This window comes from Dendrobium catenatum, unplaced genomic scaffold (genome assembly GCF_001605985.2).
Source record: "Dendrobium catenatum unplaced genomic scaffold, ASM160598v2 fragScaff_scaffold_1608, whole genome shotgun sequence".
In the NCBI taxonomy this organism is placed as follows: Eukaryota; Viridiplantae; Streptophyta; class Magnoliopsida; order Asparagales; family Orchidaceae; genus Dendrobium; species Dendrobium catenatum.
In genome coordinates, this window is record NW_021320070.1 from 4,701,055 (window position 1) to 4,724,012 (window position 22,958).

The window sequence follows — 22,958 nt, forward strand, 5'->3', positions numbered from 1 at the left end:
AAAGATACGAGAATCTTTGTTTTTTTTAGATCAAGTAAAATATGCCTTGCAGTCTTCATATTGCAGAAGATTGCACAGAGTAGGAACAGCCTCCAGGACAAGAGAAGAGCAATCCAGCGGAAGCTTCTTACACACATTTGCAACCGTTGACAAAGCCACTCTCTGGATATAGAAGAATACAAAACAAAAATATAAGTCACATTCCAAAAAAAATAACAAAGGGAACGGAGGCCCCAAGCACAAAGAGAAGCTATTTTTCTTAATTATTAACTTAAGATGATTCCTTCAGAACTACATAGATAAACTACCTGGACGCTTGTGGAGAAAAAGTCCATGAAACCCAAGACGGCCATTATCGTCCCTGCTTGTAAACAGGGCACCGGTTGCTTCCGAGATATCTTCTCTAATGCTTGCAAGGACTACATAGACATAAGCACAAAAGAATCAGCTAAACAGAACAATCTTTAATTAAATCCAATCAATCACGTTGCTTGAGAACGGAAAATCACCAAATACATACTTGCTCAGCCACGTCCAAGTACTCGATCGAGAGCAGCCGGCCACATAGAACAGACAAGGCTCCATGCCGTACAATGGCATCAGCCGCCCTCGGCATTACATCGCACAAATAAGTGATCGCTCGGATAGCCAAGAGCATGACGTCAGGGTTTCCCTCACTCCCCGCGAGTCTCACGAGCAAAGGCAATGCGTTGTCCATCGGGAAGTAACCCAATGAATCCTCCATGCAAAACGACAGGGCCTCACATAGTTCCGTCAGTGACGCTAGCTGCGCCGACGGTCCAGCGTCCTCTGAATCTAGAACGGAGATTATCCTCTGGAACCTGCCCCTACTGGCGCCGCAAACGGCAGGAGGCTGATGATGATGGAGATCGTCGTCAGATTCACAGGAGCCGTATGCTGAGTCGCCGCCGCCGCGACCGGAGGATGAGGACTCCATATCGCAATCGTGATGCTCGGAGGATGAAGGCGGCGGAACAGAGGAGGTGGATGAAGAGGAGACCGCAGCGACCGCATCGGCTGTAGTCGGGCGGAACTCGGAAGAGCTGCAGGCGCGCTTATCGGCGGGTAACTGATCGGCGACCTCGGGGCGCTTGCGACCCCTATCCATGGCGGTCTCCAGCTTGAAGAAGATGAGATTCTGTGGGCGACCGAGGAGGTAAAAGCAATTTCGATGGCGTGATATTGCGCTGGACTCGGTTTTAAGATGTGAAAATAGGTGATAAGGAAGCGGTGCTTGCAATTTTTTACCCTAAAAAGACGCGATGATGTATGCTGTCGCCGGAGAACCAGGGAAGGAATGGTAGCGACATAGCGTCGGTGATATCGGACTCAGATTCGATCGTTTGACGTTGAGGAGGCGCTTGCGGAGCTTGGGTGGAGGTGAATCCCCGTGCCTCGTTGGGACATCACTACCTTACCACTTCCCAATTGCTATGTTCTGACTACCACCAAACTGTCACTATCAAACCACAGACCGACCACCACCATTAGGCCACTATCGATTGTTGTTGTTGGGCCACCCACTAATAGTTTTCGTTAGAGCATTGTTTTCGTGCAATCATCATAGGATCACTACCATTGAATCATCCCCTAATTATAATCATTAGGCCATCGCATGTCTACAGTCATCAGACAACTATCCTATTACCGTCGTTGGAGCATTTCTAATATATTCTTCAATAATAGATATGTCAAAGAAGAACTTGAAAGTTGGATCAAAGCAATGTCACGAGGAATAGTGTCATGGCAAATAAGCCTGAAGAACAAACGTGCCACCCGTAAAAAATTGGCTTGACTTTAGAAATCATTCCAGAATAGCTCGGCAATGCATGTTAACGACTTCAGTTTTCTTTGGGACAGCTTTGTTATTATTTTCTAAAGCAATTTTTTAGTACAAAAATTTCGAGTTCAATAAATTTTTTTACTAAAAAATTGATTTAGAAAGCAGGAAAAAAATTGTCCCAAATGAAAATTTCATATGACATAAGAGGAGGATAAATTCTGATGAGAAATGAGTCCATCCCCTTAAGAGCAAAAATATTCTTCTCGGCATCATAGCAAATTCTTGAAAATCAAATTTATGTAAATGCAGGTTTAGATAACATGAAGGGAGCATTTCAAAGTATATATCTCAATTATTAAGGATCTGTCTGATATAGTTGCAGCATTTTATAAAGTTAGTTGTGAAATTATTATGTACAAAAATAATTTCATTATTATGATTGCAAAAAATAGCTTCACACCACAAACAATTTTGTAAAACGATGAGAAAGTGACAACTAAACGAAATTGTGATTGTCTGAAAAACAAAGCAGCGAGAATGTTATAACATTAGATTCTAATGCTTCGTTTTGGACAGCTTTCGTATTGGTTTCTAAAGCAGCCTTATAGTACAAATTTTTTTTAGTTCAAAAAATTTTGTGTTATAAAGCCGCTTTAAAAAGCAATACGAAAATTGTTCCAAACGAAGCCGGCTCTAAAATTGTCTTATCTATGAAAAAACCAAGAAGGGGCATTTCTTTTTTGTAACACTTCGACAAGAGCGTCAGCGAGGCCTTGCAAATGATCAATCCACGTAAGATTTTACAAAATAGAACTAATTATGATTATCGATTTCACCTCTATGTTAACTTTATCTTGGCCATTATCTAAAAGCTCGCTCACCAATGTAATCTAAGGTTCCATTTTCGTACTGCTTTATAAAACATAATTTTAGTAAAAAAACTTTTTGACAAAAATAACTATACAAAAACTCTATTTTATAAAACAATACGAAAGCTATCTCAAACGAAACCTAATGTTTGATTTGAGATAACTTTCTTACTATTTTTTAAACAACTTGTAAGTACAAAAAATTTTTAAACTAAATATTTTTTAACTAAAAGGCATCTTAAAAAAACATTCCTAATAAAACCTAAAGAGTGCTTTTACTTGCTCGCCTTTCTCAGCAAAGAATTGTTTTTTTCAACTTCTCCTCCTTTTGTTATTAATCCTTAATCAACATGTTCGATAAAAAAAGTAAGGGTAGTAGTTGAATCAATTATTGCTTCCTTTTAAGGAATTATAGGCTTTTTTGCCAACTATCTTCGGAAAGTTTCTAATTTATATTTTATTTAGAATAGTTTTCTTACTATTTTCTATTTCAAAAAAAAAATCGTAAAAAAAACTTAAACACTCTTTTTCACACGAGCTCGCCTTTAGCCTTTCAAAAATCCACAGAACATAGAAATTATCACAAGCTAATTTGGAATGGCGTAAACAAAATAATAGCCTTGCCTGGATAATATTATCCTGTAGAAGCAGCAACCAAGAAAACAAATATAATTCGAAAATTACAAAGTTCATTTCACAAAGTGCATTAGCATTTATGCCTGACTTGCCTGCATGCAGGACCAGATTCAGTTCAAAATTAAGTCTTTAGGATCTAGGTTTCTCTTTCTTCTCCTTGAACAGAGCCAGCAAAGAGACACCTGAGACCTTCACAACCTTGAAGCGAACTCCAGGGATATCTCCTACAGCATGCCCCTTCCGCCCGAATCCTGCAATCAAAACTTCGTCCTGCAAGAGACCACAGTTCATTTTGATATGGTTAACATCAGCAACACTCGAGAGATTTAGGCTTCGTTCAGGACGGTTTTACGGTCTTCTTATTGCTTCAGAAAGCTGCTTTAAGAAGCAGTAAGAAAGCCGTTTCAAACGAAATCTTATATTTGTAAACAAGTGAGGCAGGATACATTTTCCTCGATGAAGTTTAGGCAACCATCGTTGGGAACAAAGGCGGCGATCTTCTTCCCATTCTTGATTAGTTGAACTCGAGCGCACTTTCGGATGGCAGAGTTAGGTTGTTTGGCTTCAATGCCTCTGCAGGTGAATAAATTGGTTCATTTGTTAAATTGAAATCCCAAAGTAAATGATCCAAAACATTATTACAACAACAATATCAAGCCTTTGTCCCACTACGTGGGTTCGGCTACACGAATCCTTTTTCGTTATTATGTTATATTAAAAGTCAAATTTTCATTTAAATCTAATAAAGAAAGATCATTTCTAATATTGTCTAACCAAGTCTTTTTAGGTCTAACTCTATCTTTATTAGCATAAGTCAAATCTAATATCTCAACTATTCTAACTGGGTCTTCGGAAGGCGTCTGTTTAATGTGACCAAACCATCTAAGAAGACTCTCTAATCTTATCTTCCAAAACATTAAAAAGGGAAATTAGTTCTTACATTTTCTCTAAGACGATGCCTTTGGCATGAGAAGAACCAGCAAATGGCTTCTTCCACTCATTGCCAAGGTGGCTTTTCTTGTATGACTTATCAGCCCACCTTTGATTCCTTCTGTGTGTCTTCAGCTTGCGCCCAGCACCCATTCCACGTGTTTTCCTGTTGTAACAATGAATTATTATCAAATAAACCCACAGTCCAAAATGTGATGGAAACTCAAAATATAAGCTATAAGAAATACTGCATAACAATAACAATTTTATAGCAATTATAACACTCTTATGTCCATTATACTCATCAACAGATCCAAGATGAACTTTGTGTATTTCCATGCTCTTCTCCAGCTATTCGACTACCAAAACTAGATTCAGGATGAAAAAACCTGAAAATCTCACACATTGCTTGCTCGGCAAACGCAAGGCCTCAAGCTCCCTCTAATGGAGAAATTATTGGGTTCGGACACCGGATACAACTACCGTTCGGAGACCAATCAGGTGCAGCCACGTTATCCATTACCGAGCAATACCGAGCTCGGTACTGAGCAGAGTACCGAGTAGGGGGTGATGTGGTGCATTTTCATTGGGCTCTAGACGGCGTCCGGTGACCGAACCCAATAATTTCCCCACTCTAATGTAGGGTGCGGGGAGTGCAGGTTTTATGTAGCCTGTATCCTCTATATGTATAGAGATGTTGTTTTCATGACTGGAACTTGTTCTCAAGAATAGGCAAGAAGTAGTATAACCACGAATGTAAACCTGCCACACTAAAGGTGTTTATTGATAAACACTCGAGCTTAATTAGAACAACAAATATAAGACATTAAAAGAGAGAGGGTGAGAGAGAGAGAGAGGACAAAATTTTAGGAAACAAATCTCTAAGCTTTAGTGAGACAATTTAGAGTAAGATCGGAGTAGTAGAAAAGCCACATTTTACCACCTTTAAAACCTTTAGAGCAGCAAAATAGCATAAACTAATCAAAGGGAAAAAAAAAATTCTAATCAACAACAAATAGTCACGCAAGTAATATCCACTTCCCATGTTGAACTACATATTATAGCTCATTAGTCATTACAAGTTCAAAAAATAAAAAGCAATTGCCCTCAAATCTAAACTCTTGGATCTCAGATTCTGGTGCATATCTCCTAATCCATCTTCTCTCCACTGATTTCATCCTCCAAAAACTACCACACTCATAGACCATCATCTGGGATGGAACCAGAAAGAGTTCAATATGAGAAATTATCAACCCTGAAATTTTTTTTTTCTTAGAAGAATAAGCATTTTAACTATTTTGCCCTCATTCAATAAATGCAATTGCCCAAATTTTAAGAAATTTTCCTTTTTTCTATTTCCTACATAATATTATACATTTCATAATCTAATTTTTCTCATTCTTAAAAAAAAGGCTAGTTCTGCCCCTGACCGTCATGGACACCTCATCTGCCTTCAATTTATACTCAAAAATTCTCATTACTCAATCACTAAAACTTAATAAAAATAACATGCATCAATGCATGCACCAAATCTGGTAAGTTTCCTATGAAAATAACGGCTCACTTCAAGGCAAGATTATTGACTCAATCCCAACGATGACTGGATGCCTACTCATATCCTCTCTCTATCATTTCAGGAAAAATCATAACTAGAAGAGATACTTATCAAATTGAAATCTTCAGCCCATTCCAAAATTACACTAATTTTTAGCAAGTTTAGTTTCTCATTGATCTCCTCATCCAAACTCAGACGCTCCATAATAATCCATCAATGACAGCCATTTCACAGAATAAGGAAACTCATAATGCTCATCATTCCTGGTCAAAACACACCCACTGGCTCTGATTCCATGCAAAGCTCACCAACAGTCTTTCTAAGATTGTTACCTTTGATCTTCAACACCTATTTCATTCAAACCAAGAACAAGGATATAAAGCTTTTCTCGTTTCATCTCCTCCTCACTGTTCCTAAAAGTGATTAAGAGGGATTATGAATGGAACAAAAAAAAAAAGAGGCCCGCCAAAAATAGCCACCCATCACTTCTTCATGGCTTCAAAAACAGCGTCTGCAAACACCACTGTAACTGGCTGCTGACTCCAAAACTCTTCAAAGCTGACCTCACTTCATCACTAGTATCATCATGTCCATCAGCAATGGTTTGGCACTCATACTCAACATAGATTTTGTACATGGAATTGTCAAATACATGAAGATTGTGAAAACTGGACCGAACATAAAACTGGAATAATGAGAGCTTCAAGGTTCAATAATTTGACCAAGTTAAACAAAATAATGTAATAAATATTAAAATTATTTAAATATAATCTAAATGATGTAATAATGACAATAATGCAAATATGATAAATTAAAAAAACTCGCACATAAATAATATCTTTAATAATTGCAAAATTAGATCTATAGTATTTAAATTACTGACCTCAACAAATAGGGACTAAGGCACAATTACAATGATTCGGCTACAAACCAAAAGAAGAGTGTCAAGGTTTAATGGTTTTGTCGGGATTGAACCGAAGGTTCAACCAAGTGATGTAATAAATATTAAAATTATTTAAATATGATCTAAATGATGCAATAATAATGCAATTATGACCCAATAACACAAATATGTGACTAAAAATTAAAAAAACTCACACAAAAAAAATATACTCAATAATTACATATTTAAACAAATTATGTACAACCAAATATCTAGAAAGTCATATTTAACATATGTCAACTCGATTCAAACCAACCCAACCCGATTCAAGCCAAGTCGGTTTGGTTCAATAAAACTCAAATTGTTCTACTATGCATAAGCTCAAAAGGAACTCTTCAAGTCTATAAATAAACTCACCTCAAGCAAGTGACTGCTATCTAAAAACTTGTCCCCAACAAGTCAGTATGGCCTATCAGGTTGTACCTAGCGAATATTACCTATAAATTTGGCCCTGATGGCTACTCAAGTGAGAAATTTCCTTCATATGTAAAGCTATTGATCAGTTATTCGACTATTCGTCCACCAATACATGTCAAGCCAGTAACTTCTTATGAACTCAATATACTTCATCAAATCTAACATTCTAATTATGCTACATAACTATTGTATTTTTCTCTTAATTTTTGTATAGACATGTATGTAACTAATTCTATAATGCTCAAGCTCCAACCCAAATATATTAATAGGGCATAGAAGAGTGAGCTCAATTTATGCAAATTTTAGTACTCAAGCTCATTTTAAGGAAATCTTGGAGCTTCTCAATTCAAAATTATTTTCTCTCTCTATTTATCTACCCTCTTCTCACTCAGTACTATCATGATAGTTTGATGTGATTCACGAGCAATTATGAATTCAACGTCCTAAAAGATGTGATGATCATAGAGAATGTCATTAACTAGAAAAGGAGTACTTCGTAGAATAGAGTAGCAACATAAAGGCAAATAAGAGTCAGTAAACATGGAGAACCATGAAAGTGTCACTGTAAGCAGCTTGCTGAATTCAAATAAATAATGCAAATAATGAGAATGATCAAGGGAGCAGTAGAATAAATTTTGAGAATCACTCGAGTGGAATTACCATCGAAATCCTCTAATTATATTGTGAGGAGAAAAAAACTCTCTAGAGCTAGAGCATCAACATCTACTCCAGTGGCTGCCGAAACCTACCCCCCAGACAATAAGGAATTAACCTCAACTCTTCGTAAAGAAAAAGGGTGGATTGAGAAGAGGAATTCGCCGCTAATAAATGCTTTCTCAAGGTGCAAAGCCTCTGGAAAAATTCAAGATTCCAGGAAAATCATGTGGCGGACCTCATCAAAATTACATTGACCCTTTTCTTCTCCGGTTACGGTTTTATCTCCAGTAACATCATCCTCTATTCAGATGATCATACACCAATGATCCATGTTGGAATCTCTAAATTCTTTGGCTCAAAAATCATTTTCACTCGAAAAAAGCCCTTAACCAATATCCAGAAATCAATAAACTTTATCGAGGGGTGCCTTACTCTGAGACCATAAGCAAACAATTAGCTAGCATCACACCAGCTACAAGGACTCCAGTCCATTAAATATAGCCATTTGAATTTGATTAAATGAATCAAACAAAGATAAAGGATAAGACGACAACCAAACGCCAATATCAACATTCAAATTCTGTACGAGTACATTATCCAATAAGAGAAACGGAGAATGAACATTAAGAAAATGTAGACTAGAAGCATCTTAAGCTAGTAGTTTATGAGATCCCCAAAATCCTCATGTATCGGGTATATAGAAACCTAAACGAAAATGCGGGAGATAGAACTATTTACCCCATCTCGAAGAGAGGAAGATCGCAGCAGGTTAGGGTTTTCACAACAAACGCAGACGACGAGAGGCTCCCGAGACCGTTTTCAGAGCCCAGAAATCTGATAAAAATGAACCGAGCGGCACGACTATATATATATATAGACCGAGCAGTGCACTGGTCGGCTCGAACGGACCGCATTCTTTTCAAAATCCGTCCCTGCCGCCACGTTAAGCGGGACCCATTATCTATAGTCGGCCTGAATTAGTTATTTTCTTAAAACCAATGTTTATAATTTTTTGTTGTAAGATCAATTTTATTTTAGACTTTTTAAGAAATATTTTTTGATTAAGGTTTAGGTTTCATTTGAAACAACTTTTTTATTGCTTTCTAAAATATCTTTTCAGCAAAAAAAAATTTAATTTAAAAAATAGTAAAAAAAAAACTATTCCAAATGAAAGTTTAATGACTTGAGATTCTTCTTCCTAACTTCTACACCTAAAATAACCCCAATGAAATTGAGGATTATATCCACCTTCCTCATCCATTGAGTAGCAAGTAGGCTGACTAGTGATCCAATTATGGTCATTACACCCTTGCCCATTGGATGCAACAACATCAAGGTTGAAGGTGAAATTGATGGTGGCGATTGCGATGAAGAAAATTTGCATAGTTAGTGTTAATGCTTGCATAATGTGCAAGTTAGATATTTATCCCTCGGAGTTCTCAAAGCACTCTCCCTTGAATATGAACTTTAATGGCCTTATTAGCTTGCTTAAAAAGAGTGTAATTGTGCGGATATTATTGATGAGTGAGGATCATCATAGCACCTTTCTAGCAACTCCACTTACTCTCATTTGATCTTTTTTGGTTCATAGATCATAAAAAAAAAAGACTCTTTTTTTAAAGAATTTCAAGTGTACATCATCACTCCCTCGTCATTAAATTGGGCAAGAATAATAATGAAAGAATCATGACATTTGAATGATTAGAATCTATTTAGGCTATGCTCTAGCCTTATGTAGAAAATGAAATTAAGACCTAACGGTTAGCTAAGCTTGGCATTAATTAAGGCTTCGAATCCTATGGATGAATTTAGTTAGGTTTGACCAAAACATAATCCTAAGTTTATGTCAAGCTAATTTAGTTTAGGTGTTGTGTTAGCTTAGGGTTTGGCCTTTAATTCATTAGGCTATGTTGACTTAATTTGAAGTTTAAAATTGATGTTAGGCTAATATTTAACTATGGTTGACTTGTTATGGGAACTTTTATTTGGTCCGGTGAACGTACGCAACTCTACGTTCGGCCGCCAGTAGAATCGCGCCACGTGTTTTCATTATTTACTGTGCGCCCCGACAACCCGACCCGGAACAGACCAAAGATTGCTCCGTATTGCTAGGTATTGGTCGACTTTGCTTGGCAATAACCAATGCCGAGCAAAACCAAGCAAATACCTAGCAATACCGAGCAAATACCGAGTTATATCGAGTTTTTTCTAGCAAAATCGAGCAAATCCCTAGCAATACCGAGCAAATCCTAAGCAAATACTGAGTTGTACCGAGTTGTATCGAGTTGTACCGAGTTGTAAAAAAACTCGGTACAACTCGGTATTTGCATGGTATTGGTCTTCACAGAGCGGTATTTCTTATTTTTGCAAAGCAATACCTAGCAAATACCGAGCAAATATCAAGCAATACCGAGAAAATCGCGAACATAGCATTCCCGGGTTCCGCTCCGGGTCAAGTTGTCGGGCCGCGCGATAAATAGTAAGACCACGTGGCGACATGTTATTGGCGGCCGAACGTAGCTCTACGTCCGGTCAGAGGACGTAATAATTGCTCGGGTCTTAGGGTGTTTGTAGTAATGTATAGAATGCAGGGTACTTAGGACAACAGTTAACAGTTTTAAAAATAGCTAAATCCAACTTATGTCATGTTAATATTAGAGAATAGGCTATATTCATCATGAGTTGGTCAAAGACATTACATAGACTATGTGTGAACTTTAAAAGGAATTCATGGTGTCGGATATAAAACCCCTTAAATGAATGATAATTGATTGCAAACATGTTCTCATAAAAATGAGAATTAATGAAAGGTATATATAAAACATTCTAAGAGCTGAATTATAAGCTAATCACATTACAAATGAATAAACATAGAAAAAAACATATAATTGTGAATGCATAATTAGATAAAACAAAAATTACAAATTGTTATTGAGTTTTGTAATACATCTAAAAAAAGAAGAAGAAGAAAATAGCTGAGCTTTATAATACATATAACTCTTTTTCATTTTCTATTCATAAAGAGTTAACAAGTGGGTCTTCTAATAAAATCAATATCAATCACCAACCAAGCCTTTTGTCTTCCTAATCATCTCAATTATTACAAAGCATCCTTAGTTTAAAAATATAAAGAAAGCACAAGTGCATAAAAACATCTTTGTATATATGTACACACGTTTTCTTTGAATTAATTATTGGCATGAAACCACCGTGCCAATCAAGCAAGTCGTGTCTTTGAGGGTATGTACTACGCTACGACACCACTATGAAACATGCACTTTACAAGGAGAAATCTCTATTATAGTGTGCACAATTATAGTCAAAACATCATAGTCAATCCACCAATATGTCATCCAACAAACAAAAAGAAAAAGCTATCTTAGCTACACCAGAATCATGTGATGCTTAAAGATGTGTCTATTACAACATATAGTATATACTAAGCTAATTTATATGTTAATCTATTAGCATATGAAATTCAAGTTATCATTTCAATTATACAATGATCAAGTTCATTTCTTTAAATATATTTTAATTTAAATAATTGATAAATAGACCCAATTTGTTCGCATATTTTTTTACTTAAGTGTTACTTCATTTATAATTATAATGAACCCAAAAATATTAAGCCCAAGTCATTTTAAAATGGTCCATGCCATGGCGAATGCACGCTCACTTGAGGTTTACGAAATAAAAATAAAAATAAAAATCTCTTCCAGGCCACTTCATATATATATAATTTAAGTGTTAGTTTATATTATAATTTTTGCTAAGATGATATATTAATGTAATTTTCAAAATTATAAAACAAATAATACGAAATTGAGGCCACCCATTTTCAAATTCAAGATCTATGGCCTAAATCATGATAATGTGCTAATTATACTAAACTCAAAATAAATTCGTCCATATATAGTAAACAAAAAATTTCCATCAAGAAATTTACTGGGAATAAATTATTAATATTTGCGTTAATGGCCTAATCGATGGCATCATCGTAAATACATGAAAACTATCGTCAACCAGCCGACGCTGTCTTCTAATTTTTTATTCGTACAACTAATTTGGATCCACCAAAAAAGCAGTAAGAGAGAATTCCGGAATATATAAGAAAAGCAGGTCAATGCTAAAAATCCCCGTTAATTAAATCCGGTGGTTAAAGGAACGAGATCGAAGAAAATGGAGAGCAAGGAATTTGTTTTCTCAGATCTCAACTGCAATTGAATCGGAGAAACCCTATCTCGCCTTCTCCCTCCAATGAGATCTCCCTCGATCTGGTGATTTTCCGGCTAATGCTCCTGAGGTAGATCGCAGGAATTCTGGTTCACCATCCATACGCAGCAGCAGCCGCGGCCGACGACATCCCAATCGCAGTCCTGCCATATCTTCGCCGGAGGGAGAGCGGACGGAGCCGATCTCCCCTGGTTGAAAGAGGAGAGAGGATGAGCGGGAAGCTGATCTCGCCGGTTCCGGCGGTCACGGGTCGGCTGTTCACCGTGGGATTGGTGATCTCGTGGTACGCGTCCAACATTGGCGTGCTGCTGCTAAACAAATACTTGTTGAGCAACTACGGCTTCAAGTACCCGATCTTCCTCACCATGTGCCACATGACGGCTTGCTCACTGCTCAGCTACGCGGCAATCGCTTGGATGAAGATTGTCCCGATGCAGGCCGTGCGTTCGCGGTTGCAGTTTGTTAAGATAGCTGCGCTCAGCTTGGTTTTCTGCGGATCCGTGGTAAGCGGCAACATCTCGCTACGGTACCTTCCGGTTTCCTTCAACCAGGCCGTAGGCGCGACCACGCCTTTTTTCACCGCGGTGTTCGCTTACATCATAACCGTGAAGCGTGAGGCGTGGATCACCTACGTCACGCTGATCCCGGTTGTCACCGGTGTCATCATAGCTAGTGGGGTGAGTTGGTGACGTTATGTCGCTTTGATTTTGTTTCGAATTGGATTGTCTGAGGAATATTTTCGTTTTTTTCCCCTGCAGATCTTATTATTCTCTTAAACTGCAATCTTTATAGTAGTTTTGTTGTTTTGAGTCTATATTCTGTTGGTGGATCTTTGGAGGAGCGCATCATATATATATAGTTTTAGCCTGTCAATTTGCCCTCTTTTTTAGTTTCTGTCATTTCTTCATTGAGAAATAATATGTCTTACTGCCGTCAGGCTCATATTCAAATTGAGTCTTGCTCTGATCTTGAACTCCTACATTATTTTATCCCTTACAGATTGTTGTTTTGTTGCATTTGCTGCTTTTGTATATTGATTCCCGAAGTTATGGTGTTAATTTGTCATACTTTTTTTGCTCATAACTTCTTTTTTTGTTGAATTAGGAAATGACGCAGTTTGTTATTTTCTGATTAACGTTTCCTGGAAGACAGGACTAAAACTCATTAATAGTTCACCATCAGCATCATAATTAGTCTTAGCCCAACTATTTGGGGTTAGCTTTATAAATACACCAATTCAAGTTGAGGGCTGTGTGATATTAACTTTATTTTGCAACTCTTTTTTGCATTGTCCAATTCTGATTAACTGGTTTTCATTGAAATTGGGTTTGAACTGAAGTATCTGATTGTTATATTATTAAAATCTTAGATTATTAGCATTATTCTTGATTAATGAAATAACATGTTTTGTTTTATTTTCTTCTTTACTTCGTAATTTTTGTTGATTACTCCTTCACTTTCATGATTTATGTTTTCATTATTTGGTGGAATGATTCATTCATCATTGAATTTTTTAGTTGAGCTTCTGCTGTTACTCGTAACTCAATTCTAAACAACATGTGTTCTACATGCATACCCTACCTTTGTTTTATGTGGTAAGGTTTGAAAATCTGACTGAAATGGATGCACATTGGCAGTGATTCCGTAGAGCTCCTAACAATGGTACCTTGTCGTAGCCAAATTATTTTATGTGAGCAAAATAAGAGAATATCAAGAAAACATTATAGTCAGGTGTGGATATCATCTATACTGTGAACAATAATATATGACTAGACAAATTTAGGGATTCTTATGTTCTAGTGCAAATTACCCTACAGTTTACACTCATTCATCAACTCCTATCTTTTTAGGCATAAGTAATGTTGGTTTAAATTTGTATTTCAATAAACCATTTTTTTTTTATTTTCTAAGCCCAAATGTCGTATTGGATTCACCTTATAATGTGGCTAGTTAGGTAAAAGATGATCCAATAGTTAGAGCAATATCATGTTCCATGCTTTGAAATGATGATAATTTGTCTTGAAGATCATGAGGTTATAAATTTTTAAAACCAAATAATACTCTATTAGCATCTTTAGGTGTTATCCCCTTCATTAGGGTTCTTATCAATTTCCTTGTTAGCCCTCCTTCCATATCAATTTGTAACATCCTATTTCCATATTCATTTGCATAATGACTAACTTGATGATATTTAAAGGATACTTTTATAGAAATTTTAAAACCTAATGTATTTATGATGGTTTTTCTTTGTTTTCCTTTTTGATGTGCATTACTTCCCTTGAATCAATTTAAGATAAATCACTCATTTTTAGCTTTCACATTTTCTAAAATATGTTGATTTAAGATATTCAAGGTTTTTCTCATATCACTGAGCACACTGTATTCTTTTGTGGATGGATCAAATATTTCTCTAGGTTTGATGGTAGGATTGAAATTTTAGCTCATAGATCGAATCAATTTTTGGCTTGGAAACTAAATATCTTTGTCTAGACTAAATTACAGACTTTTTACTAATGATATGTTATAGATTTGTTATTGTGGTTCAAGTTTTAATTTCATATGATCGACAATTGATGTAACCATAACATTCATATAACCCCCATTTTTTATTATATACCCACAAATTTTACTGTCATGCTTAAAACAAGTCTACAGTATTAAGTCTCTTTTATGAGTAAATTCTATTTTAAGTGCAAGAATATTACATCTCATAACATTTAAATACTGTTCCAATAAAGGTTAGTCAAAATTTGTTGTTTTTTGATAATATTCTTGAATATTATCTCCTTCATTAGTGTTCTTATCAATTTCCTTGTTAGCCCTCCTTCCATATCAATTTGTAACATCCTATTTCCATATTCATTTGCATAATGACTAACTTGATGATATTTAAAGGATGCTTTTATAGAAATTTTAAAACCATATGCTATAATATTTTGTGTTTGACTGTTTTGACAATAAGTAGATTTCTAATGTACGTGCAGGGTCTTTTAGTAGTAGGAAGTTCTAATATTTGCTCAAAATATAATGCAAGTTGCAATACATGCTCAATTGATGTAATTTTATGGGTTATCATCTCTCTTTTAATGTAATGCCTTAAACTCAAATTGAGCCTAGAAATTACTATTTTGTGATCTTCCACCATATCAGAAACCATCAATAACTCTTCTTTTTTTGTTAATATCTTCAGTGTTTGTACATTGTTTTGCAGCATTAAAATCATCATGCAAATGATCATGATAGGGCAATGTGTGATTTTTATCTTTTAAGTGTAATGTTCATTTCAAAGTTATTATATCTTCTTTAACCTTTTTTGTTTTTTAAGGCTTACCCAATACTTTTTTTGCTTTCTCAATTAATTTTAAATAGTATTATTTGACTTTCACCAAACATAATTTGTCCTTCAAATGATTTTCCATACCCATAGCTCAATCATAACATAACTCAAGATCTTTCTTCCCATCATATTTTGATGCATCAACTTTTTTTCATGGTTATTTCATCATCTAAATCATACATTTGATGTATTTTGAGTATTTTTACAATTATGTTTTTTCTATTATTTGCCAAATTAATATTCATATTATCTTGTTCATCGTATGATTAAAATTGACTTCTTGTTCATTGCGGTTAGAATGAAATGCTTCCTAATTTTTATTTCTTCCTCCAAATTATTCACATTTTTCCTCATTTGATTTCTTTTAAATATCAACCCAATTAATCAAAATTATCAAGTTTTTAGAATTGCATACTCTTGTTGTTCTATAAAACGAACTTGATATTGACCCTATTTTTTACTTGAGATTATAACACCAAGTTAAACTTTAATACCAAATTTGATGCTAGGAGTTTTAGGGTCTTGGGTTTCTAATGCAGTTATAATATGGGATGTGAAAATCATGCAATAAGCACCCCAAACTCGCTGGCCACAAACTATTATTCTAAGGTGATCATCGACTACTTTGATAAACAGTAAAGATATGATAAAAATTAATTTAAATTAAAAGTTCAATGGACTTTTGCTAGGAATTAATGATTAGAATAAGGTTACAGATAGCTATACATATGAGTGAAACTCATGATTTGACCAATTTCACTATATACAATTGCACTTTCAAACCAATACTAAAAATATAGTGGGAAGAAGAGTAGAAAAAAGAAGAAGATAGGCTTAATACACCATAAATATAACCTCATGCTTTTAGAATGAGATAACCTTCTTTTAAATTCATTAAGTCTCTTACTTGATCAAAAAGTTGAATTCTTGAATCAGGAATTGCAAATCTAATGAAATTTTTTTTCATAATGAGATTTGTTCATGCCGTAGCTCCTAATTATAATTTTGAAACTAATTGATAGTTTACTCGTTGACGCATATAGCATAGGATCGCATGAAAAATAATTCCTAAAACACAAGATTCATAGGTCAATTTGTAAAATCTTTTAGGTGCTTGTAATGGAAAATAGGTAATTAGCCACAAATTTCGTTAAGAAGGTCAAGAAATAGTGGAAAGCTATATGTAGCTTTAGATGACTAAATAAGGGAATAATTAAATATGTGAAAAGAAGTCATATAATATTCGAAAGCCGCACGTTTCCATAGATAAAAAATAGGAGACTGGCTACATGGATCAAATACGAAGGAATCTTCTTGGCCATAGTAGGATATGGATCTAAGTGCAAATCTCAATTAACTTGCATGATTGGGTGTAGCATCGTAGACATGCATATACAATAACTTACAAAAACTTGAACTAATAATAGATTATGTTCAATTAATATTCAAATAAAATTTCAACTTTCAGATTGATTATTGTCATACAAATATTTTGCATTTTTGACTACTACATACTTTTAAGATTCACATCATCCCATCCCCACCCCTAAAGCAATCCTCTACTTTCATACACACACTTCAACCTCTCCAACTCGTGCTTTGGGAAATGGATGGTTTCTTGTGGTTCCTACCATCTAGCTTGTGATTGTTCAAGGAAGGCAACCCTATCTTCAGCATCCTCAAGTTTGATGAGAATTCATACAAAATTTTCTTGAGCTATATTAAGGTTTAATTTAATTGGATTTTCCCCTTGGTTCATGAATCAAGATTTATATAGATCTAAGGTCGAGACACTCTAAGGGTAAAAGCTCTCATAGTTAGTAGTTACTTCTACTCATAAGAAAGCACTCTCAATTAAGGGGGTTGCTTAGACTCAAATTTGATTGAATGCAAAATTCCCGCCCCGGGGGTAAATCTGATTAAGATCTTATGATTATATTATCTTAGGTCTATTTATGTACCTAGTCTGTCAATATCATATTGTTTTGAGCCATAAATTCATGGAACCTAATAAGTAGTCATGGGTAGCCTTTCTTGGGCGTTGCGGGTAGATTGGGCTGAAGTGGTCCTTAGATATGTGCTTTGATATTGATGTCAACTCATTCATTGGCCGAGGGCTTGAACCCACTCAAATTGGTAGATTCACCATATGGAATAGATTGTTCTTCTTTGTGTTATGATTAAATCATGTTAAAAATGCAAATTGGATGCTAAAAGACAAGATGATAACATCAAGGAATATGCTTCAACCTTCTTGTTGGTTTCGTTTTATTTTTACTCTTATTTGAACCATATTGGCAAGTTGCGGTTACCAATTTTTTTCTTCTTAGCCAATTTTTCAGCTTATTCAGTATATTTCTGTACAAGTTGAAACATGATTATTGATACTTTATTTCCTTGCTTTTGCAGGGAGAGCCTAGTTTTCACTTATTTGGATTTATTATGTGTGTTGGTGCAACTGCTGCAAGGGCATTGAAATCAGTGCTACAAGGCATTTTATTGTCCTCTGAAGGGTAATAAGACTCGTCCATTAGGCATTCTTATTCCAACTTGCCACATTTTACTTTTTAAAATTTTAATTTTTTATGATCATTGAATGATTGAATAACCTTCAAGTTATTGTTAAAGTTTCCTTTTGCTAAAAAGCTGCATTTATTTCTTTGATTTGTTTTGGTTGTTGGTATACTGAACCATAAACGTCTATTCAATTTTTCTGTAGGGAGAAGCTTAATTCGATGAATCTCCTTCTATACATGGCTCCAATTGCAGTTGTATTCTTACTTCCTGCTACACTTATCATGGAGAAGAATGTGCTTGGCATTACCATAGCACTTGCTAGAGAAGATGTTAAAATTGTTTGGTATCTCCTGTTTAATTCTTCTTTAGCATATTTTGTGAATCTGACCAACTTCTTGGTCACCAAGCACACTAGTGCTTTGACTCTACAGGTACTTTTGTTCTCTTTTCATAGTTATTTTGATTGTTTCTTTCGCATGTTCCTGCAAACTAGACTAGATCAATTGGAGAATAGGGTAGTTGGTTTGTCTCATAAAAAAAGTGTAGGTTGGTTATGAGTTCATGCGTGCAACTGGATAGGCTTGTTCAAATATCAAAATAGCACCGAATCTAGGCTTCAATCACCCCCATGGAAGCTCTGCTCAACACTTCGGAAATACTAATGTATATAAGATAGTAAAATATATGCATATTTATGTCTGATATATGTTTATGCTATTTATGCTGTTAATATATTTTTATTTTATTTAGATGTCTAGGCCTAAGAGTCGGGCCTGGACATCCATTTTACAGCTAGTCTTTGTTTGACGGTAGGTTCATGTCTTTTGTATGACATCCCTTACTCAAATACGGTCTCCACTAGCACTTCTCTTGGGTTACCCACTTATCTGATCTATTTCAAACCCAAGGATTATGGCAACTTAATCGATTGACAATGATCTACAACTCTGTCCATTGCTTTGTACGTTTGTTGTTGATTGACACAATACTGTGATATATCTGTTGTCTTTATTGATTGTACAGGGCATGCTGGCTTGCACGTATTCCTTGTTATGTTTGACTTTGTCGTTAGCTTACAACTTTGAAGCAAAATTTACTTTTCATCGTATTTAAATTGTTCTTATGGCTTCTCATCCTGGTTTAAACAACACTGAATAAATTCGTACAACAACACAACATAAAGCCTTTATCCCACTACGTGGGTCGGCAACATGAATAAAGAAAGGTCATTCCCAATATTTTATAACCAAGTCTTTTTAGATGTACCTCTACCTTTCTTAACATAAGTCAAATCTAATACCTCTACCCTCTTAACCGGGTCATCGGAAGGCCGTCGTTTTATGTGACCAAACCATCTATGGCGATTCTCTCTAATCTTATCTTCTACTGGAGCTACTCCAACCTTTTCACGTATATGCTCATTACCTATCCTATCTCTAAGGATAAAGCCAATTATCCACCTGAATAAATTCTTATTTGACTAAAAAAAAACTAAAAAGAAAAGTTTGTCCTAAGAAAATTGCATCTGAGAAGTTCTCAATTTTATCAAGCAATATAATTGTGGAGGTCCTTAGATAAGTAGATCCGTTCACCTTAAGGATTTTGACCTTAATTCTTTGCCAAATTGGGTGCTTTCTTTGAATCTCCATCATGTTGATGTAATAAACATGAGGGAAAGTGGTAGTTGAATTAATTTTCCCTTTTTAATGGTTTTTGGCTGAATTGCACCATTATTATGAAAATGATTTCAAAGGAGTTTGAGCTAAAAGCATGATTTTCATTTGCTAATTTGGTAGACAAGTAACATCCTAGTCAAGGTTTAAAATTGCATAACTGCGCCTCGAGGCGGTTTTCGTCCGTGAGGCGAGGCGTAAGCCTCGAGGCGGTCTGAGGCGTAAGCCTCACGAAGACAGAATTGCGTAAATGAAAAATTAAGGATTTTAGCAGGAAAATAATAGCAATATTGGCAAATAAGAAAGTAGATGCAATAAAATTATGTCCCAAAGTACAAAATCACAAAATATTAGTTTAACAAAACTCCCAAAATACAAAAAACATATGAAATGAAATCATATCCCATCACTAAATGGGTCTTCAAGTGATTCTTCTTCTCCAATTGTATCTATGAATGCCATGTCATCTTCATCTTCAACATGACTCACTTTTCTCTTCCCTGTTCATTAAAAGAAAAGATCATTAGCATATTAATTGGATGAACCACTCATTATCAGGCAGACTGGCAGAGAACATATACCTTTACTTGCAGAGCTAGTAGATGTGTGTGGTGTGGTACTAGTGGATGGACCCGTTTGATCTGCTTCGCCCCTCAATACATCCACATTTAGATCTTCTACCTGTAAGTCTGATAATGACAAATCTGCCTCATCATCTATGAACCACTCATTATCAGACGACACATCATCACACACCAACGGGTCCTCATCATCTTTCAACCCCTTATTCCTCAACCTCCTATCTCTTAACCTCTTGTTGTGCATTATCTCTCAACCCCCTTCATTCTTGTTGTGCATTATTCCTCAACCTCCTAGAGGGTGGCCGGAAGTTTCCACTTCGCCGGAGAGGGGCGGCGCCGGCGGGAGGAGCGGCGGGAAGCAAGGCCGACCGTGCGGGAGGGCTTCGTTTTCGCGAACAGGGAGCTGGAAACGGGTTTTTTTTTCGGAAATAAAGGGGGCTGTGCGGGTATAAGGGAGGAAGAGGGCTTATTTTAAGTGGGTGGGACCTAGCGTGTGAGGCGTACGCCTCTCCCAGAATTGCGCAATTGCGCCTCTGAGGCGCGCCTCAGTCCAGGTGAGGCGTACGCCTCATCCAGGTCCAGAATTGCGTAAGCCTCGAGGCGTTTTTTGGTTGAATTGCGCAAAGGCGCGCCTCTAATTGCGCAATTTTAAACCATGATCCTAGTGACGGAATATCTGCTTCATATTTGAACTCACATTATGCCAAGGTTAAAAGGTGTGATATGTGTTATCTAGTTATCAAATTAGAGTAATATTGCATTACATTAATGAAAAGTATCACATTTTCTGCGATGGTTTCCAGTATAGTGATGTTCTTCATTATTTGTATGAGAAATTATAAGCAATACGTTTATATCCTAATGTATCTATATCTAACCATATTAGGTATAATCATATCTATCTAAATACGAGTCATCAATTATTCATTACCTATTTATATATGAATATATATTAATAGATATAGTCGGTTTTACTACGACACTATGAAATAAAAAAAAATTAAGTACCAATCCTATCATTCCTATGAAAATTTGCCAAACAGGAACACATTTTATACATCATAAGCAAGTATTTAACAAGTGTTTCATAATCAATTTATTTCATTTAATAGAGGTTTTTTTTTTATTTTTTTATTATGAAACACTTGTTAAATATTTGCTTATGATGTATAAAATGTGTTCCTGTTTGGCAAATTTTCATTTAATAGAGGTTATGTGCATGAAAAGTATGGCTTGCTACTATAGAAATTAAGACAATATACATAATTTTGTGCAGAAATAAACCAGACAAATTATCTACAACTTGTTAATTTATTATAAACATTAAAGTGGTTTATGGGCATATGTATAACAACATTTACAACTTTTAAAATATCTAGAAACCTATCATAAACATCAATGATAATGCCCCTAAAAAAGAAGGGTATTTTTACCCTCTAATAAATAGAAGTCATCTCAAAGCATGTCGTACGAAACTCCAACCTTGGCTAATATCCAAACAACCATAATAAGGAAAATTCAACTTAAAAGTCCTACACATGAGAACACTAAGGCTTCGTTTGGGACGGCTTTTCTTACTGCTTCATAAAGCAGCTTTCTAGTACAAAAATTAAAATTTTTGTACTAAAAAACTACTTTATGAAGCAGTAAGAAAGCCGTCCCAAACGAAGCCTAAATCAACGACACAAGTACATACAAGCCTTGAAAATTGATAGCTAACACAGATAAGTGCAATTTAGTTCATATAAACCACCAGTGAAAGTTGCATAGCTAACCATTCTCCTAAAAGCTTAAATAGAACTTTCTCCATAGAGAAGATTGATTTTATACGATTTGACGCCTATATGGGCCTCCTTGATAATACTGTCCCATAAATTTGGCTTTCTTTTAGGTCAGAGTAATACATTCAAAATGAAGCCCTTATGATAACATTTCAAATCTCAAAAGGCCTCAAACGAAAAGTCTTTGGTTTATATTAATTTTCTCTTTATGAACAATTCTTTTGAAGATGTTGAAGAGTCTTTTGTTTATCCTGGGCTTGGAAGACGCCCTAGCCCTAGCAAACATGAAGGAATTGACCATTCCTTTATTTTTTTAGGTTCTTGGGAATGCCAAAGGTGCCGTGGCCGTGGTTATTTCAATTCTAATATTCAGGAACCCGGTTTCGGTGACAGGGATGCTGGGTTACAGCCTCACTGTTATTGGGGTCATTCTCTATAGTGAAGCAAAGAAGCGCAACAAATGAGCAGCCGGGTAACCTTGACCATCCCTTACATCTCTTTACTGTAACATTGATGGCAATTACTTCGCAAAGCAGGCGGTTAAGGTAAGACTTGTATGCCATATTTGTCCTGGTTGCGACCGCATCTTTGCTAGGAGAAGCCTGGAGAAGTCTTACTACTGTATCAGCATCAGAGATTGGTTATCCTTTTAGTGCCTGTTTTTAGGGATTCTTTCTTCCACCCATAAGGTTAAAAGTCCAATTCTTTGAGATAGAAATAGTCATGGCGCCCCTGCCCTTAATAGTTATATTTGTTCCGGACAGACTTTAGTTCTATATTAACATACACATTAATTGTTTTATGATGCCAGAGACTTTATTTTGTGATTCTTGAACCTTCTGTTAAACACAACTTATACAGAAATGTTGAAGAGAGGTGCTTTATATTTTGGCTCTCCTTTCGTTGTATTGCTCCATTTCTTAAAGAAATTGTTGCCATTATTGTGCCTCTTGTAGAACTATCAGAACTTAAGCAAAAACTTTGGCATAACACAATAAGTCCTGTAGGATATTTCGGTTCCAGTT

At 35.7% G+C, this 22,958-nt stretch overlaps 3 protein-coding genes across 5 annotated transcripts in view; 1 reads left to right on the forward strand and 2 right to left on the reverse strand.

The window, feature by feature from the left end:
* Window positions 1-1,419, reverse strand: part of LOC110105561 (E3 ubiquitin-protein ligase UPL4) — a 28,689-nt gene extending 27,270 nt beyond the window's left edge. For 2 of the 3 annotated variants that reach the window (XR_003703090.1, XM_020835123.1), the window contains exons 1-3: window positions 521-1,419; window positions 309-419; window positions 46-162 (exon numbers count right to left, since the gene is read on the reverse strand). Coding sequence is in view for 2 of the 3 variants with exons in the window: in XM_020835123.1 (XP_020690782.1) it covers window positions 46-162; window positions 309-419; window positions 521-1,129 (837 nt within the window). In the remaining variant the exon portion in view is untranslated. The remainder of the gene's footprint in view (window positions 1-45; window positions 163-308; window positions 420-520) is intronic. The other variant, XM_020835124.1, reaches the window with a different exon arrangement.
* Window positions 1,420-3,276: 1,857 nt separating this feature from the next.
* On the reverse strand, window positions 3,277-8,649 carry LOC110105548 (40S ribosomal protein S23). Its single transcript, XM_020835104.2, has 4 exons — window positions 8,550-8,649; window positions 4,250-4,405; window positions 3,756-3,882; window positions 3,277-3,579 (listed from the first exon to the last, which is right to left on the reverse strand). The coding sequence occupies exons 1-4, from the start codon at window positions 8,552-8,554 to the stop codon at window positions 3,439-3,441; spliced, it is 429 nt and encodes a 142-aa protein (XP_020690763.1). The 5' UTR covers window positions 8,555-8,649; the 3' UTR covers window positions 3,277-3,438.
* Window positions 8,650-11,889: 3,240 nt separating this feature from the next.
* On the forward strand, window positions 11,890-22,891 carry LOC110105558 (probable sugar phosphate/phosphate translocator At3g11320). The gene is made up of 4 exons (XM_020835120.2): window positions 11,890-12,721; window positions 17,791-17,894; window positions 18,101-18,329; window positions 22,251-22,891. Exons 1-4 carry the CDS (start codon window positions 12,254-12,256, stop codon window positions 22,395-22,397), a joined length of 948 nt encoding a protein of 315 aa, XP_020690779.1. The 5' UTR covers window positions 11,890-12,253; the 3' UTR covers window positions 22,398-22,891.
* Window positions 22,892-22,958: the final 67 nt, after the last annotated feature.

What these genes read in the sequence shown, in the direction of transcription:
- LOC110105558 (XM_020835120.2), top strand. Translation starts at nt 12,254, where the DNA reads ATGAGCGGGAAGCTGATCTCGCCGGTTCCGGCGGTCACGGGTCGGCTG. An exon ending in ATTTTATTGTCCTCTGAAGG is followed by an intron (nt 17,895 to 18,100) that starts GTAATAAGACTC and finishes ATTTTTCTGTAG; the next exon opens with GGAGAAGCTTAATTCGATGA. An exon ending in CTAGTGCTTTGACTCTACAG is followed by an intron (nt 18,330 to 22,250) that starts GTACTTTTGTTC and finishes TTATTTTTTTAG; the next exon opens with GTTCTTGGGAATGCCAAAGG.
- LOC110105548 (XM_020835104.2), bottom strand. An exon ending in GGCATCGTCTTAGAGAAAAT is followed by an intron (nt 3,883 to 4,249) that starts GTAAGAACTAAT and finishes ATTCACCTGCAG; the next exon opens with AGGCATTGAAGCCAAACAAC. An exon ending in TAAACTTCATCGAGGAAAAT is followed by an intron (nt 3,580 to 3,755) that starts GTATCCTGCCTC and finishes GGTCTCTTGCAG; the next exon opens with GACGAAGTTTTGATTGCAGG.